The following is a 14,490-nucleotide window of genomic DNA, read 5'->3' on the forward strand; positions in this document are numbered from 1 at the left end:
TTCTAAAAAAGAAATAAGACTGCATGCACAAGAACAGAATCCTAAACTAACAAACCTATTTTAAAATTTTAATGACACTTAAGTCACATTCCTGTCTCACATTCCTATATATAAAGCATTTAAGTTGCTATTTGTGTGTATACATATCTCCATCCAAAAGTAATTTAAAATGGCAATTGGTCTTAGTTTTTAGAAGAAGTTTCACCACTTATCAGACAGAGCATTTACATGTATGTGAAAAAAAAAGGATTATTGCCTTAATCGGACTCTAACTGGACAACATAAGTACATGTTAAAACATTACTCCAACTAAAATCAGAGTTCTCTTTATCCAATTAAGACACCTAGTTAATGCGATTGGAATTCGGTTTTCTCCGCCATGTATAAGCCTTAATCAGAATACAATTGGATAACGTATGTGCGAGGGGCGATAGCGCACATCTTACCTGCACCATAAGCAGCGCGCACATTTACGTAACAAATTAAAAGAGCTGTACCATTATCTGTCTGGTTGTTGTTTGAAATGCTGGTCTGACGCATGAAAGACTCGTTTATTATATGACATAACAGGTCAACCGAAAAAACGGGCCGTGTTAACGTGGTATTATCCAGCTGAAAAGAAATACATCGCCACCTAGTGTGGAGGAGATGGACATGTTACTGTCAGTTATTCGATTTTCTCCGTTGCATGTGAACTGGAACAAGGACTGTAGTCAGAGTCGAATTTTGAACATAGCTCAATTAAGGTCTGCGTGTAAACGCACTGAGAGATGCTACTCAGATTCTCAAAAGTCTAAATAAATATAAAGCAGAAATAAATTAAATATAAAGCAGAAATAAATTAGATCTGTAATCAAACATTCAATTTATTCAAGAAAGATTTCAATTCCCAAAGGAATCAGGGTTTATATCTTTTATACATACAAATCTTATGTTATACTACAGCAAACATTTCTGTAAAAAATACAAAGTTACACTTTTATAATGCACTATACATTTACACTAACAATCCAACCTGTGGCAGCCGTAGAGACAGGAGTGAAGCAGACACTTGAAAATGTCGAGAACATTGTGCCCTTTAACAAGAACTTAAGTCTTCAGCCCCACTTTGACTTCTGTCCCACAGCTGATGCCTCTAACTTTCTTCAAGGGATTGTTAAACTGAACATCCTTGTGGGGATTAGTATGAAGGGTAACATTGACTATGCATGAACAAGTCTCCTGTGTCGTTTTAGACCATGAAGGCTAGAGAAGGCCTTGCTACATACTGTACAAGTATATGGCCTCTCTCCAGTATGGGTCCGCATGTGTAAAGTGAGAAAGCACGACTGGACGAAACCTTTTTCGCAGATGTTGCACTTAAACGGCCTCTCTCCAGTATGGTATCTCCTGTGTATCTTTAACTCTGCAGCAGATCTGAAAGACTTATCGCAGTCATCGCACTTAAAAGGCCTTTCTCCTGTGTGAATCAGAGTGTGCCTAACCAATGCATCCTTGCCAAAGAATCCCTTCCCACAGTGCTCACATGGGAACCGCAGCCCTTTGTGATGGAAATTGTCATGTTTTAGAAGGCACCTTCTGGAAGTGAAGCTCTTCCCACACTGCGCGCAGGTGAATGTTGGTGTGGGCCTCTCGCTCACAGGTTCGCCAGCATGATGCACCCGCTCCACATGCCTCGTCAGTGTGACGCCATGTCTGAATTTCTTACCACATTCCCAGCAGAGGAATGGATACGCCTTAGTGTGTTTTTTCTGGTGCTCCACAAGGTCCGAGTATGATCGGAATCTTTTGGTGCAGTGAGGGCACTGAAAAGGTTGGTATCCTGTGTGTTTCCACTCATGTCTGATGAAACGCTTTAGGCTGGCAAAAGTTGTCTCACAGTGGGTGCAGGTAAAAGGCTCGGTGGGGTTATGGACATCGATGTAGTGCTTATGAAGGGCCTTGAACACCGGAAAGTTCTCCTCGCACTGGTTACACTGGAAAGGCGTGTGGGATTCTTTGTGCATTGCCAATGCGTCCGAGTCCCGTACTAATTTCATACACACCTCACAATACAGTGGGTTGTGAGTCTGTTTGTGGGAATCTAATGTTGATTTGTATTTGAATGCCTTGTCACATTCATCACATCTGAAACAATGCTTAACATCCTCAGGCTTCTCAGGATCCACCTGCTGCTCATTGTAGCAAATGTTTCTTAAATGGAACCTAAAGGTTTGTTTGCACTTGAACTCAACGCTGCAGTGGGGACAGTAAAAGGGTCCTTCTATCATACTTTTGTTTCCCTCTGGGCTTTTTGGTTCTTTGGAAGATGCGTCTGCAGAAGGAGAGTAATCTTGTTCCTGGGTGGGATTGTCAAGTGGCTGCTCTTCAGTGGGCGTCTCACAAAGAACCCCACTGGATGATTGTTCACCTTCATCTGCTGCATTTTCTTGTTCCTTGGCTTTCCTGCCAGGCTTTGCCTTTGTTGCACCTGTACATCTGTGTTGTTGCAAGTAGCGCAGGGTCTTATAAAACTTTTTGCACACGTCACAAGTGTGGGGCATCTCTTCTGAGTGCTGATTCATGTGTCGCTGTAAGAACTTGACCTGACTCACCACCTTTCCGCACACTTTGCACGTTCTCTCATCCAAGTCGCTGGATGAAGCCTGGGAACCAGCAAACTTTCTAGGGCCGCTGTTAGCGGCCTGTGTCTTGCCAGATTTCCTCCACTGCGACAGGTACCGCTTCATCTTGAGTCCTCGGTTCTTTCGCACCGGTCTTTCCCACAAGACCTCAATTTCCGAGTCTTCGGTTTTCGCCCTGTCCCTGCCTTCCAACTGAAAGTCTTCATCTGCAGGACGCTTCTTTTTCCTCCCACGTCTGTTTGGTTTCTTCTCCATGCCGCCAAGCACAGTCACCTGCCCGTCAACCCCAATCATCAGTGTTCCAGATTGGCTGTCTTGGGGGTCGTCTGCCATTTCAGCCTCGCTGGCTTCAATGTCTTCAACTGAACCCGTAACTATTTCAGTGTCCATTTCTGCTTTCACATCACCGCTGATTCCAGCCCACTGGGGTTTCACACACTCATCGGCGTTTCTGGTGCCTTCACCATACACCTCCTTGTTCTCAGACTCCACCTCCATCTCTGTGCACACAGTGTACACGAGGCTGCTCGTTGTATCCGTTTCCGTTTGTTCGTTGACAATCACAACTCTTTCCACAGGAGGGAGACACAGAGCTGATAAGATGCCACTGTCAACGATGTAAGACTCTGAAAAGATAGATGACAAGAAAGACAACATTAAAAATTAACATTACACGTGATGATTACTACTTTGACTTGCTGACTGACAAAGAACTGGTATGTCAGCTCACCATTGTCCTCTAACTGGCTGAGATCTTTCTGAGTATCCAGCAAGACTTTGAGCTCCTGAGGTTGTGTGAAAGTCTCCATGCATTCATTCAGAACAGACGAGGTGTCACCGAGTAGAGAGGCAATCTGGCAACCAAAAACAAATCAAAATGAGGCAACAGCACTACCTTTTATAAAATGGAAAAACCCTCACACAGATGTGAAACAACAATACACATAATAAGACACCTGTGTTTGGGGTTATAAAGATAGACCAGGAGTCAATGATTGTAATAACTGGACAGAAAAATAGATGAACCCAGTCATATCGAACAGGCTTCTTCTAGAAATAAACTCTGTGTAATATTTTTAAGCGACGTAATGTACCTGTTGGAGGGTTTGAGAAGGAAGAAGCTTTTCAAGTCTTGACAGAAACAGCCACATCAGGGTCTGGATTGCTTTGTCATATGTGGGACCAAAGTCTCCTGGGAAAACATCCTGGAAGACAAAAGTATTATTAAGTATTAAAAATAAATTCTTATTATTGTTACATTTATTGTGTCTGAGCAAAGCGCTCAATTTAAACTCACTTGGAAAAAGTTTTTTCTCTCTTCAGGATCTCTCAGCAGATTTTTGACAAGGCCCAGAAAGTGACAGTCAGACTCTTCTTGGTCTGGGTCAGCCTACAATAAAAAGTAGTTCAAAGTATAATATGTCCCGTTAGTAAATTATAACACAATCTGTTGACCGGAACATGCATTTTACAGGGATGATAACAGATGACCAACAAACAACAGTAACAGTAAAAAAAAAACAGTAACAAGTGAAGCCAGAAAAGATAACCCCCTAAAAAGGTTTCTACTTACTTCCACATTCCACAGAGACCTGAGGTTCTGCATTCGGTCTAGGTGTGGCTGAATAACCTGCAGATCAGCCGTCTCCTCGGTGCGACACAGCTCCAAGATCAGCTACAATCACAGGACAAGACCAGTTAGGAAGCAACAATTCTGAGGAAAGATGCAGTTCACAGCTGCTCATCTTTGTGCAGCTCTGTTCCTATTCACACTGGGACGACAATGAACCTGCTACACTAACTGGAAATGTTTTACATTTGTCATTCATATCCATCAGTTATATAGCCTTCCCTTGGATTAAAGCCAAACAGCAGACCTGTGTCTGATAATACTTACAAAAGTTAGATGAGTACTACTGACCAATAACATTCATGCAAGAAAGCACAATCCTGCAAACAATCTTTCTGAAGGCTTGCAAACACTACGGGGGCTTCTTATTGGTGATTAACTTCCTCATGTATATAATGAAAATGTTACCCAGTCTAAGACAATATGTGTGTGCACATATTGCAAATTTTGCCGGCTGTTCAGTCTGGTTTTGTTGTCTGTTAACAACAAGTTTTGGTTCTGTGATGTGTACCTACTCTCATCACTCAAGCGATGTCTTAGCAGTATCAGATTATCCCCATAAATACCAGGTCACTATACTTTGGTTTGGGTTTGAAAAGCAAAATCTTCCAACTCACTCGTGCTCTGAGACCCAAAAGGAGCTCAGCCCGCTGCCTTGTGGAGAGCAGCTGAGGAACAATCTCCGTGACCATAAATACAAACTCTTCAAGCAGCCCATAGTCCAACACAATTTTCTGCTCCACCGTCTGCCAGATGGCTGCAGAGACCAGTCGAATTGGTGGGACCAGGAGGCGCAGAGTGGAGAGGGGAAGAGAGGGACCTGCAGACAAGACAATACATTTTAAAGAGTTGTCAGAGCCGTCAAACATCAATATGTAAGCGAATGAATGGAATCTCAATGTATCTGAACATCTCCATCTTCTGGGTTTCAGGACATTTTCAAGTGGTAGCTTTGAAAGAGGACGTGTCTAACCACCCATCATGAATGTGAATAATTACAGCTACAAACCAATCCTAAACTTTATTTACAAAAAGATAATTTCCATGTTCAGATGAAGTCTGGAAATCTGCCAAGAGTATATAACAAGTTGTGAGAATGCAGTAAACAAAAGCATTGTCAAAAAAATCTTAAGTCTGAAGTCTACCAACTATGATTTAAAAATCCAGTTTTAATTACCATTTGTAGTTTGCCAACATCACAAGACCTTACACCCTTAACCCTTTATGGGGAACAATATACTTTGGCACGTCATTTAAATTGCATCTTCAACTAAGACACCCAGATAATGCGAATGGAAATCAGTTTTCCCCAGCATGTCGTCTAGTTTAACTCTGGTTAACACGTATACATGTTAACCAGAGTTAAACTAGACGACGCATGTACACATGCTCTACAACAGCTGCGCTGATCCCAGAACAAAAACATACAAGAAAACTGGTCGCAGAGAAAGAAGGTAAATAGAACCGGTAGAAGAACCACCTGAGGGATAGCATGCATCTCATCTGCACCATACGTAGTGTGCACATCAGGTACAAGACTGAAAAAACTGGCCTATCATCCATCTATTTTTTATTTGAAATGCCGGTCTGCCACATGAACGACTCCAGCTACTTATTATATTCAATTGTCTCCATTCCATGTAAACGGGACAAGGACCGCATTCCGAAAGTCAAATTTTGAGCATAGCTCAATTAAGCTGTGCATGTAAAAGCACTGCGTGAGTAAGGTTTAGAGGCATGTGGTTTTCATTCAGCCAATCAGAGAATATCAAGGAAACTTCCTCAGGTCTACAAGGCCCACCTCTGCATGAAGGCTACACATCTGCTTTATTAAGTACCATGAAGAAGTGGCCTGATATTGATCTAATGGTCTAAATACATGTTCGCATTTGTTTATCACTCAAGGGCACGGAACCATATATGTTAAATTCATTAACCTTGATATTCTCCGTGCATTTTTTCACAAAAGTAAAAAAGGCATCTTATGCCCCACAGTAACACTCTAGGATTGAAATTAACAATTTTTCAGTGTGTCCTTTAAGGGCTTAACAAAACAGCGTCCCGGGCTAATGTTATAATACGTTTATGTCTTTCCTTCGACGAACCAAACACACTTAAAAGCTGAGCTCCAGTGAAGACGGATGTGCCTACTTTCATTTCCGTGATCTCAGACCGACCAGGTATTACATGTCGATATGAAAACATTTCGGATTTTGGCATACGTAATAAGCAAAGTTGTTTACATAAACGCACCACAACAATATATGTGTTACGTTCTTCGCTTATTTATTATCGCGGTTCCCTCAAAACCAACGGGCTCACTTTAAGAGCGACTTACGACCAGCTAGTTGGCCTAGCATTAGCCACAAAAGCATGAGCGATACGTAGAGTTGTGGTCTGAAACGGTAACATAACAAAGGCCCCGCATTTGCTCCCAGAGTGTGACAAACACTTGACTGATGGTGAATACATAGGGGAGATTTAAATCCGCTGGGTGGTACATTCTCTCCAAATCACACATTTCTAGAATAAGTTAGCAATGCTATTCCCGCGCGCGGGCTACGTTGCGGCCTAGCCAGGCAGATTTAGCTTCAGTCGTTTCCACTCACCGGGTAACTCGGAAATGCCTCCGTCCATGTTTTGTATACACTGCCGTTACATCACAGTCGGGGGAAATAACAAACGTCGCTCGACCCAAGTCAATCAATACGTCAGGACTGTGGTCGGGTTCAGGAAAACCAAGTCACACAAGCGAGCTTTGTGCGTCAACGGTTGCTTCGCGTTCCGTCCGGAATAACAGTCCGACCACATATAGTTGGTGCAGGGATCGTCCGTTCCGCGTCTGGTTTAGAGGCGTTTTTTCACAGCCCAGACTCAGCCCAGTTTGATCTCGATGAGGCCAGGTCATTAACAAAATGGGCGTATTAACCTACATATAACGACACTCCAAATGTTTCTCTTTGTTTGAGTGCAAAGAAGTACGTTATGAAAGTGTTTACTGAACTGCACTATTACAGAGCATGTAATCAGAGTACTTTATTAATCCTTACAGGAAATAGTTTGGTTACCGTTGCTCCCATAAAGTTACAGTTCCAGGGTGACAGAGTGAAATACAGATAGGATAAAGTAATATAAGAAAAATATATATGATATATAATGAACAGTAAATAATCCCAGTTTGTATGTTTTGTTTAATGCAATTTATAAAATGTCAAAAAAAAAACAACAGAAGGGACAAGAGGGACCATTTTCCAGTTATATCACATTTTATTTTTCTGCTTTCCAAAAATATTCATATTATGCATTTATTTTAGTGGTGGGTAGTGGGATTTAGAAGGAATGACAAGTTAAGGAAAATAAATGAAATAAAACTCAATTAAAAAATGAAACAACAAGAGAAGACAATCCTTTATTTATCCTACACTAGGGAAAATAACGCCAAAAAATGTAATTTTATGTTAAGGCCTCTTTACCTAACCCTAGATTCAAATCTAGTCTCAAACAGGGTTGAGGGGCTCTCATAATTCCACATCTTTGCAATATCATACCACCTATTTATTTATTTACTTTTTATTTTTTCATTTTCAAACCCGTAGTCTTCAGCAATAACTTGGCTCAAGCAGAGATAGATTTATCAGACTTCCCACAACTCCAGCTGGAGGCACTGAAGGTTTCATGTAGCTTTTGAACGTGTACTTTAAAGAGTAAGGAGTCGCAGAGAACTGAGCTTGCCGTATATGCTAACTGTTTGTGTGTGGCAAAATTGAAGTTTCTCAATTAAAACCTTCATCGTAATCCCAACCATCAGGAGAGTCAACACCCAAGTTCCACCCAAGTAATGTAGGTTCCAACATAGGAGACAAAAGCATGGAATAACAAAAACAAAGAAAGAACAACAACAAAAAAAAAATAAGATATTGGTACTGCTGCATCAATTTTGAAACTCCATGAGCCTGATACTGTTTCAAGGCTGTTTTCAAGGTTTTAACAGATTACAGCGAACCTGCCTCAAAGCTTGCACAGGATGAAAAGTGAATTCTGTCTTTAATTGAACATTCCTAACAAGCCAGGATTATTGAGTAATAACTGTGTGTAGAAGCTTTTTGTGCCTTAGCATGCTAAAAATCTTTGGGAAAGCCTTGCCGCAGATATGACAAACAAATGGCTTCTCTCCTGAATGTATTTTAGCATGAGTGTTGAGATAACACATTTTTACAAAGCCCTTTCCACAGACCTCACATTTATACGGCCTCTCTGTGGAGTGGCGTACAAGGACATGCCTCTTCACTTCAGAAGTTGACCTGAAGTATTTGTCGCATTCAGGCACAGTGCATTTGAGAGGTCTTTCTCCCGTGTGGATTAATTTATGTCTTGCCATCGTTGATGCCGAGATCATCTTCCCACAGTATGGGCACGGATTACGGAACACTTCATTCAAGTGTTTGCTCCTCTGGTGCTTTTTCAGGGCTCCTTTCTCTTTAAAGGATTTCTCACACTGAGAGCAAGAGTGCATCTTCTCATTCCGAGACTCGCCGTGGATGAGATTCAGGTGCCGCAACAGGTTGGACTTCTGGGAGAATGGCTTGCCGCACTCCGCACACAGAAAGGGTTTCTCTCTGGTGTGGACTCTCTGGTGGTAGACGAGATCCATGTCAGAACGGAATCTCAAGCTGCACAGGGCGCACTGGAACGGCAGGTTGCCCGTATGTTGCCATTCGTGCATGATCAGGAAGCGCAGCCTTGGAAACGTTTTCGGGCAATGGTTGCATTTAAAAGGTCTGACGATTTTGTGGACATTTTCACAGTGCCTGAGCAGGGGCCTAAAAACAGTGAAGGACTCCTCGCATCGGTTGCACTGGAAAGGGGTGTGTGAGACGTTGTGCCTCGCCAAGGTTGCAGCGTCTCGCAACACCTTCCTGCACACGTTGCAGTAGAGTTTGTTGTGTGTCAGTGTGTGCTTTTGCAGCGAAACTTTGTACTTGAACGCCTCTTGGCATATGCCACACTTGTAAAGATCACTGGCCTCGTCCGGCTTCTCCGGATCTACATGCTGCTGGCTGTACTCATAGCAGATCCTTTTCAAGTGGTGCTTAAGATATGATATTTGTTTAAATCTGCTGCCGCATTGAGGGCAGGCGTAAACATTGGTGGGGAAATGGGTTTTCATGTGAGCGGTAAGGCTCGTGCTCAACTGCTCCTTGCATATAAAGCACTGGATGTCACGAATCTTTTTCTGGGTCGCGGCTTTGATGCTGGAGATGCCTTCCTTTTTGTTGGCAGCCAATGCTTTTTTAGAACCCACAGAGGAAGGCTCCTCACCTGAGTAACTAGAAAATGAATCATTTTCAGGGAAAGACGCATCATCCGAGTAGTTTGACCATGAATCAGCCAAACTGGGACAACTACTAGACGTCACATGGGAAGGGTCCTCATCTGAGTAGTAAGACCAGGAGTCGTTGTCACTGCACACACCGATCGGAGCCATGTATGAGTCGTCTATGACGGAGCTGTTTGGCTCCTTATAGTCTGAGGCTGCCGGATGACCCTTCCTTGATGGTTTAGTTTTCCTGGGAGGAGATGTGTAGCCGGGGAGGGCATCTTCAAGTCCCCTTTTCTCCTCCAGCAGAATCCTTTTCATTCTCTGGCCTCGGTTTGATCTCACGGGCCGAGAATGCAAAGACACTAGCCTGTCTGATCTCTGCAGTTGAACACTGCAGTCCTTCAGAATGTAAGGCACTTCCACCACTTCAGTTTCAAGAAGGTCCGCAGTTTCTTCAAATGGTAACGGACTTCCGTTCTTCCGTGGTGTCTGCTGAGTCTCATCAGTCTTCGTCTCACTTGTCTGGTGCTCCTTGGTTAAGTCAGGTTTTATCTGTGTCCAGTTTGACTCACATGACAGCGTATCATCCAAGAGTTGTGCTTGTGTCTTGGTACTTTCTACGAGGGGAAGTTTGAGAGCTGAAATGATGCAGGCTCCATCGAAGAAACTATCTGAAATTAGAAAAAAAAATATTCCAATTTCCCTCCCACAAAAAAGTGTGAGTGTTTGAACAGTTTATTTCAGGTCTGGGTTAAGAAAAGAACACGTGCAGATTCAGATCAGCCAGTCACCAAAGTTTCAACATCAGCCTGGTCTATAAATATGTTCTTGTACTAAGACATGTTATAACACCACCAATGGACACTAGCAAAAAGATCAGTTGTGCATAAATACCATAAAATTATGAGGAAAAAGATGATTTAATGACCAACGTACCACTGTGGTCCAGCTGGCCGAGGTCTTTTTGATACTGCAGCATTGTTTTTATATTCTCAAACTGAGACACAGACTGCATACAAGCCTCCAGAACAGTGGGTTCCTCGCCCAACATGGATGCAACCTGTGAACAATTAGAAGGGAGGAGAGTGGGTATAGGTGAAATATGTATCCATGATCCTGACTTGTGGCGATATCAAAAATACCCTGGAGATTTTGTCTTGTACCTGTTGTAAAGTTGGAAGAGGAAGAAACTTCTCAAGTCTGGACAAAAACAGCCACATTAGGTTTTGAAGTGCTTCATCATACGTGGGACCAAACTCTTCTGGGAAATCTTTCTGAAAGAAAGAATCATGACATATTTAGTTGTTGCAGTAACTTGAAAACAGAAAGACAAATACAGAAGAGTAAAGCAATCCTATTTATCCACACAGAAACTTGCCAGAACAAGATGAAAGCACCCCACTGACCGATCACACATGGCTTCAGTTTGTAAAAAAATTCATTGGTGAATAATCCTCTAAAATATCAGCTGCAAACAAACAACAAAACAGACCTCAAAAAAGTGTTCCTTCTCATCGGGATTTTCCAGTAAGTTCTTAACAAGATCCACAAAGCTGGAGTGCCGAAGTTCTGTATCTGTACCACCAGCCTGTAAGACACAATATTATGAAAAGTCACAGCAACGAAAATGAGCAAACTTTTTTCACTGGTAAACTATGTTTTAATAAGTTGGGAAAAAAATGTAATTTTCAGTCACCTCCATTAGCCATGCCTTCAGTCCTGCATGTATCCTGTCAAGATGAGGCTGAACGATCTCAAGGTGAGCAGAATCTTCGAACTGACATAACTTCAGGATCAGCTAAAACCACAAATCCGCAAATCAGCTGTCATGTCACAGGTATAGTTATAAATTCAGGTCTTGTCATGACATTCATCTGGCAGGACCTGGAAGTTTAACTTGTTCAAAACACCCATTTCTGCACATTTGTCTGTCTTACTCTGCTTCAGGGATTTTTGGCATTTCTAATATCACATATTCCCCTCACAGGGAAAAATGATTTATTACAACCAGACATCAGACTGTGCTGGCTCTCTACAGCGTCACCACCGGCTGAATGAAATGAGGTAGATCTACACAGAGATGCTGTTCTGAACAAAGCTACAGGGTATCCATTTCCAAATCAAATAACTGCCCTCACCCTCGCTCTGAGGCCCAGGATGAGTTGGGTCCTCTGGCGGCTGGTGAGTAGCTCTGGAATAACATCTGTAACCATGGACACAAACTCCTCGAGTATCCCATAATCTGCCACAGTTTTCTGCTGGACAGTCTGCCAGATGGCTGCTGACACCAGCCGGAGTGGTGGAACTATGAGGCGCAGTGCAGATAAGGGAAGACGTGTACCTAAATGTAAACATAAGTGGGTTATTTGAACTCCAGGGATTATATGTTCAGTAGTCATCATTAATTATATACTACCATGTTTTCCATCAGACATTAATGTCAAGTTAGACACAATTTTCACTTCGGTATAACATACACCAATCAGACATAACATTATGACCACCTTCCTTATTTTGTGTAAGTCTCCCTTGTGCCTCCAAAATGGTTGTGACTCATCAGAGAATGGACATGAGTTGCCCTGTGGTGTCTGGCAACAGAATATTGTTAGTGTTGTGAGGTGGGGCCTCTGTGGATCATCCCACAGACACTTGATCGGTTTGGGATCTAAACCGTTTTTGTGTGTGTGTGTCTGTGTCAGGCTGCATCCTGCTGGGGATGGCTGCTGCCATCAAGGAGTGTCATTGCTATGGGGTGGGGGTATCTGGTCTGGTCTAGGTGGGTGCTACATTTCTAGCAAGAGAATTTAAATGTCACTAGATGGTCAATGTTATTAACCTCTCCTGTCAGTGGTTTTAATGTTGTGGCTGATAGCTGTATGAAAACACCAGTGTCTGCCAGGTCCAGTTGCTGGTTCGTCCTGGCTACAATTACAGCACGAAAACAAAACAAACACCCCATGCAATTCAGAGAACAGATTACTGAAAAGTCTTAGGGTGGATACAAAAACATTTCAGTTTGAAATTCAGCATTCAGAAGTGACTAACTGAGGGAGGACACTAGTGAGGGACGCCAAAGAATGAATGGCCAAGTGTTTGTGTCAAACAGCGCAAACTGATTCGCATGCTTTAATTCTGTTCCAGGTACAGTCATAGAGTATTTCAACATCACATTACACACTTTCTTATCTTTCTGTGTGCACCGTTTTGAACGTAATATTTACAAGGGTTGCATGCATGTAACACACAGTAATATTTCCCCATTCAGATTCAGACAACTTTGAGTTTTCTGAATGTTTAAACTAAAACGTCATAATATAATATAATATAATATAATATAATATAATATAATATAATATAATATAATATATTTCTTCTTTAGGGATCTGTTTATTTAACTAACAAAAACATCACAGCAACAGGGGTAAAAGTTCTTTACAACTACGGCAGATAGTTACACCAATGGTCTGAATCCATCCAACGCGCCTCGTGTCCACCTTGTCAACAGTCCAAGCCGCTGTTGTTGTGTGGAATATTTTCTTAGCACACTTCCACAATTTGTATGAGTAATACGGTCACAGTGTTTTAGGTCGAGTTAATCCAAGAATAGAGGCTGAGGTTAGCTGAGACGTACTGCTGCTGAATAGTGAAAACCCTCAGTTAGAATGAGTGTTTAGTGGCGCGCTGCTAGCTGTAACATTTAATTCTTTAAAGGATGGTAACTTACTTGACGGATCTGTACAACTTCCCTTTAAAACAGTATCTTCCATTCTGTTTAGTCACCGTGGTCAGTGCCTCCACAACACGGTAGCAGAAAATATTAGCTTCAGTGAAGAGACGTCTTCTTCTATGGTTGCGGCCCCTTTTTTCCCCCTCTTCTTCTCCTCTTTAATAAACAGCTTTCTGTTGTATTACCGCCACCTGGATGCGACTGTTTGCTTTAGTCGGGTTCCCGCCCATGTAGGCGTTGAGAGAAATGAGGATGCTGAGATACTGGTCTAGCAAGCACTCAAATTTCAAACAATACGCATGAATATATGAATAAGTAAGAAGTAGGGTAAAACAATAATTAAGAAACAAGTACAAAAAACATGGCAAGAATACTGGGACAACACTGGAAGACACCTTTATAATACACCTTTCAGGAACCATAAAGAAGAGGCAGTCATCAGTATCGTCTCAGGACAGGACACACTGGACAAAACAGTACCCTTCACAAAATAGGAAAACATGTAACTGGAACATGTACACACTGTAATAATATAGAATCTGTCAAACATACTGATTGAGTGTAACACTTACAAGGAAGAGAGGAACAAACCGAAAACAGCAAGTTAAATCTCACTGCCTCCTGGGCCAAAAGAGAAAGCACACACAACACACAACCATCTGATTAGGTACCTGAAGGGAACAGGGTTAATGGAAAGGAGTTATTTATTTATTTATTTATTTATGTTCACTATTCTGTTAATTCACACTCCAGTCCGATAGGTGGCGGTATTACACCTTCAAGCCAACAGCCAATCAAACCTCAAACCAGAAGAAGAAGAAAACCGTCACCTTGTGAACTGTAATGCCACTTGGACCAGGTGTGTAAGGTATCAGCTGGAGTAGTTTTGACTTACGGTTTGCATTTTACATTTTTAATCTTTCTGGGTACTGCTCAACAGTGCACCATTCGCCAAATCTCATCCTTGAGATAAGATTCTCTTTTTTTATGTCCCACAGTTTCTCTCCTGTTCAACTTTTTTTGATTGACTGCAGCAGCACCTTTATTTTCTCTGTTCAGTTCAGCAATATCATTTTCTGACCGTTTCTGTGCACAGAGGAGATCCCAATCTTTTCCCAAAACATGAAAAAATATTACTTTCTCTTATACACCTCTAAAATTATATAAATGTCAATATCATGAGTTGTGG

The 14,490-nt window shown here is 42.0% G+C and overlaps 2 protein-coding genes across 2 annotated transcripts; both read right to left on the minus strand.

Annotated features, from left to right (window-relative positions):
- Positions 1 to 848: 848 nt before the first annotated feature.
- Positions 849 to 7,079, minus strand: LOC125022864 (zinc finger protein 132-like). Its single transcript, XM_047609821.1, has 7 exons — positions 6,864 to 7,079; positions 4,872 to 5,074; positions 4,198 to 4,299; positions 3,922 to 4,014; positions 3,719 to 3,829; positions 3,355 to 3,478; positions 849 to 3,250 (listed from the first exon to the last, which is right to left on the minus strand). Exons 1-7 carry the CDS (start codon positions 6,889 to 6,891, stop codon positions 1,203 to 1,205), a joined length of 2,709 nt encoding a protein of 902 aa, XP_047465777.1. The 5' UTR covers positions 6,892 to 7,079; the 3' UTR covers positions 849 to 1,202.
- Positions 7,080 to 7,503: 424 nt separating this feature from the next.
- On the minus strand, positions 7,504 to 13,481 carry LOC125022264 (zinc finger protein 329-like). Its single transcript, XM_047608766.1, has 7 exons — positions 13,299 to 13,481; positions 11,713 to 11,915; positions 11,271 to 11,372; positions 11,067 to 11,162; positions 10,738 to 10,848; positions 10,511 to 10,634; positions 7,504 to 10,245 (listed from the first exon to the last, which is right to left on the minus strand). Exons 1-7 carry the CDS (start codon positions 13,339 to 13,341, stop codon positions 8,327 to 8,329), a joined length of 2,598 nt encoding a protein of 865 aa, XP_047464722.1. The 5' UTR covers positions 13,342 to 13,481; the 3' UTR covers positions 7,504 to 8,326.
- Between the last annotated feature and the right edge of the window lie 1,009 nt (positions 13,482 to 14,490).

Source organism: Mugil cephalus, chromosome 16, assembly GCF_022458985.1.
Source record: "Mugil cephalus isolate CIBA_MC_2020 chromosome 16, CIBA_Mcephalus_1.1, whole genome shotgun sequence".
In the NCBI taxonomy this organism is placed as follows: Eukaryota; Metazoa; Chordata; class Actinopteri; order Mugiliformes; family Mugilidae; genus Mugil; species Mugil cephalus.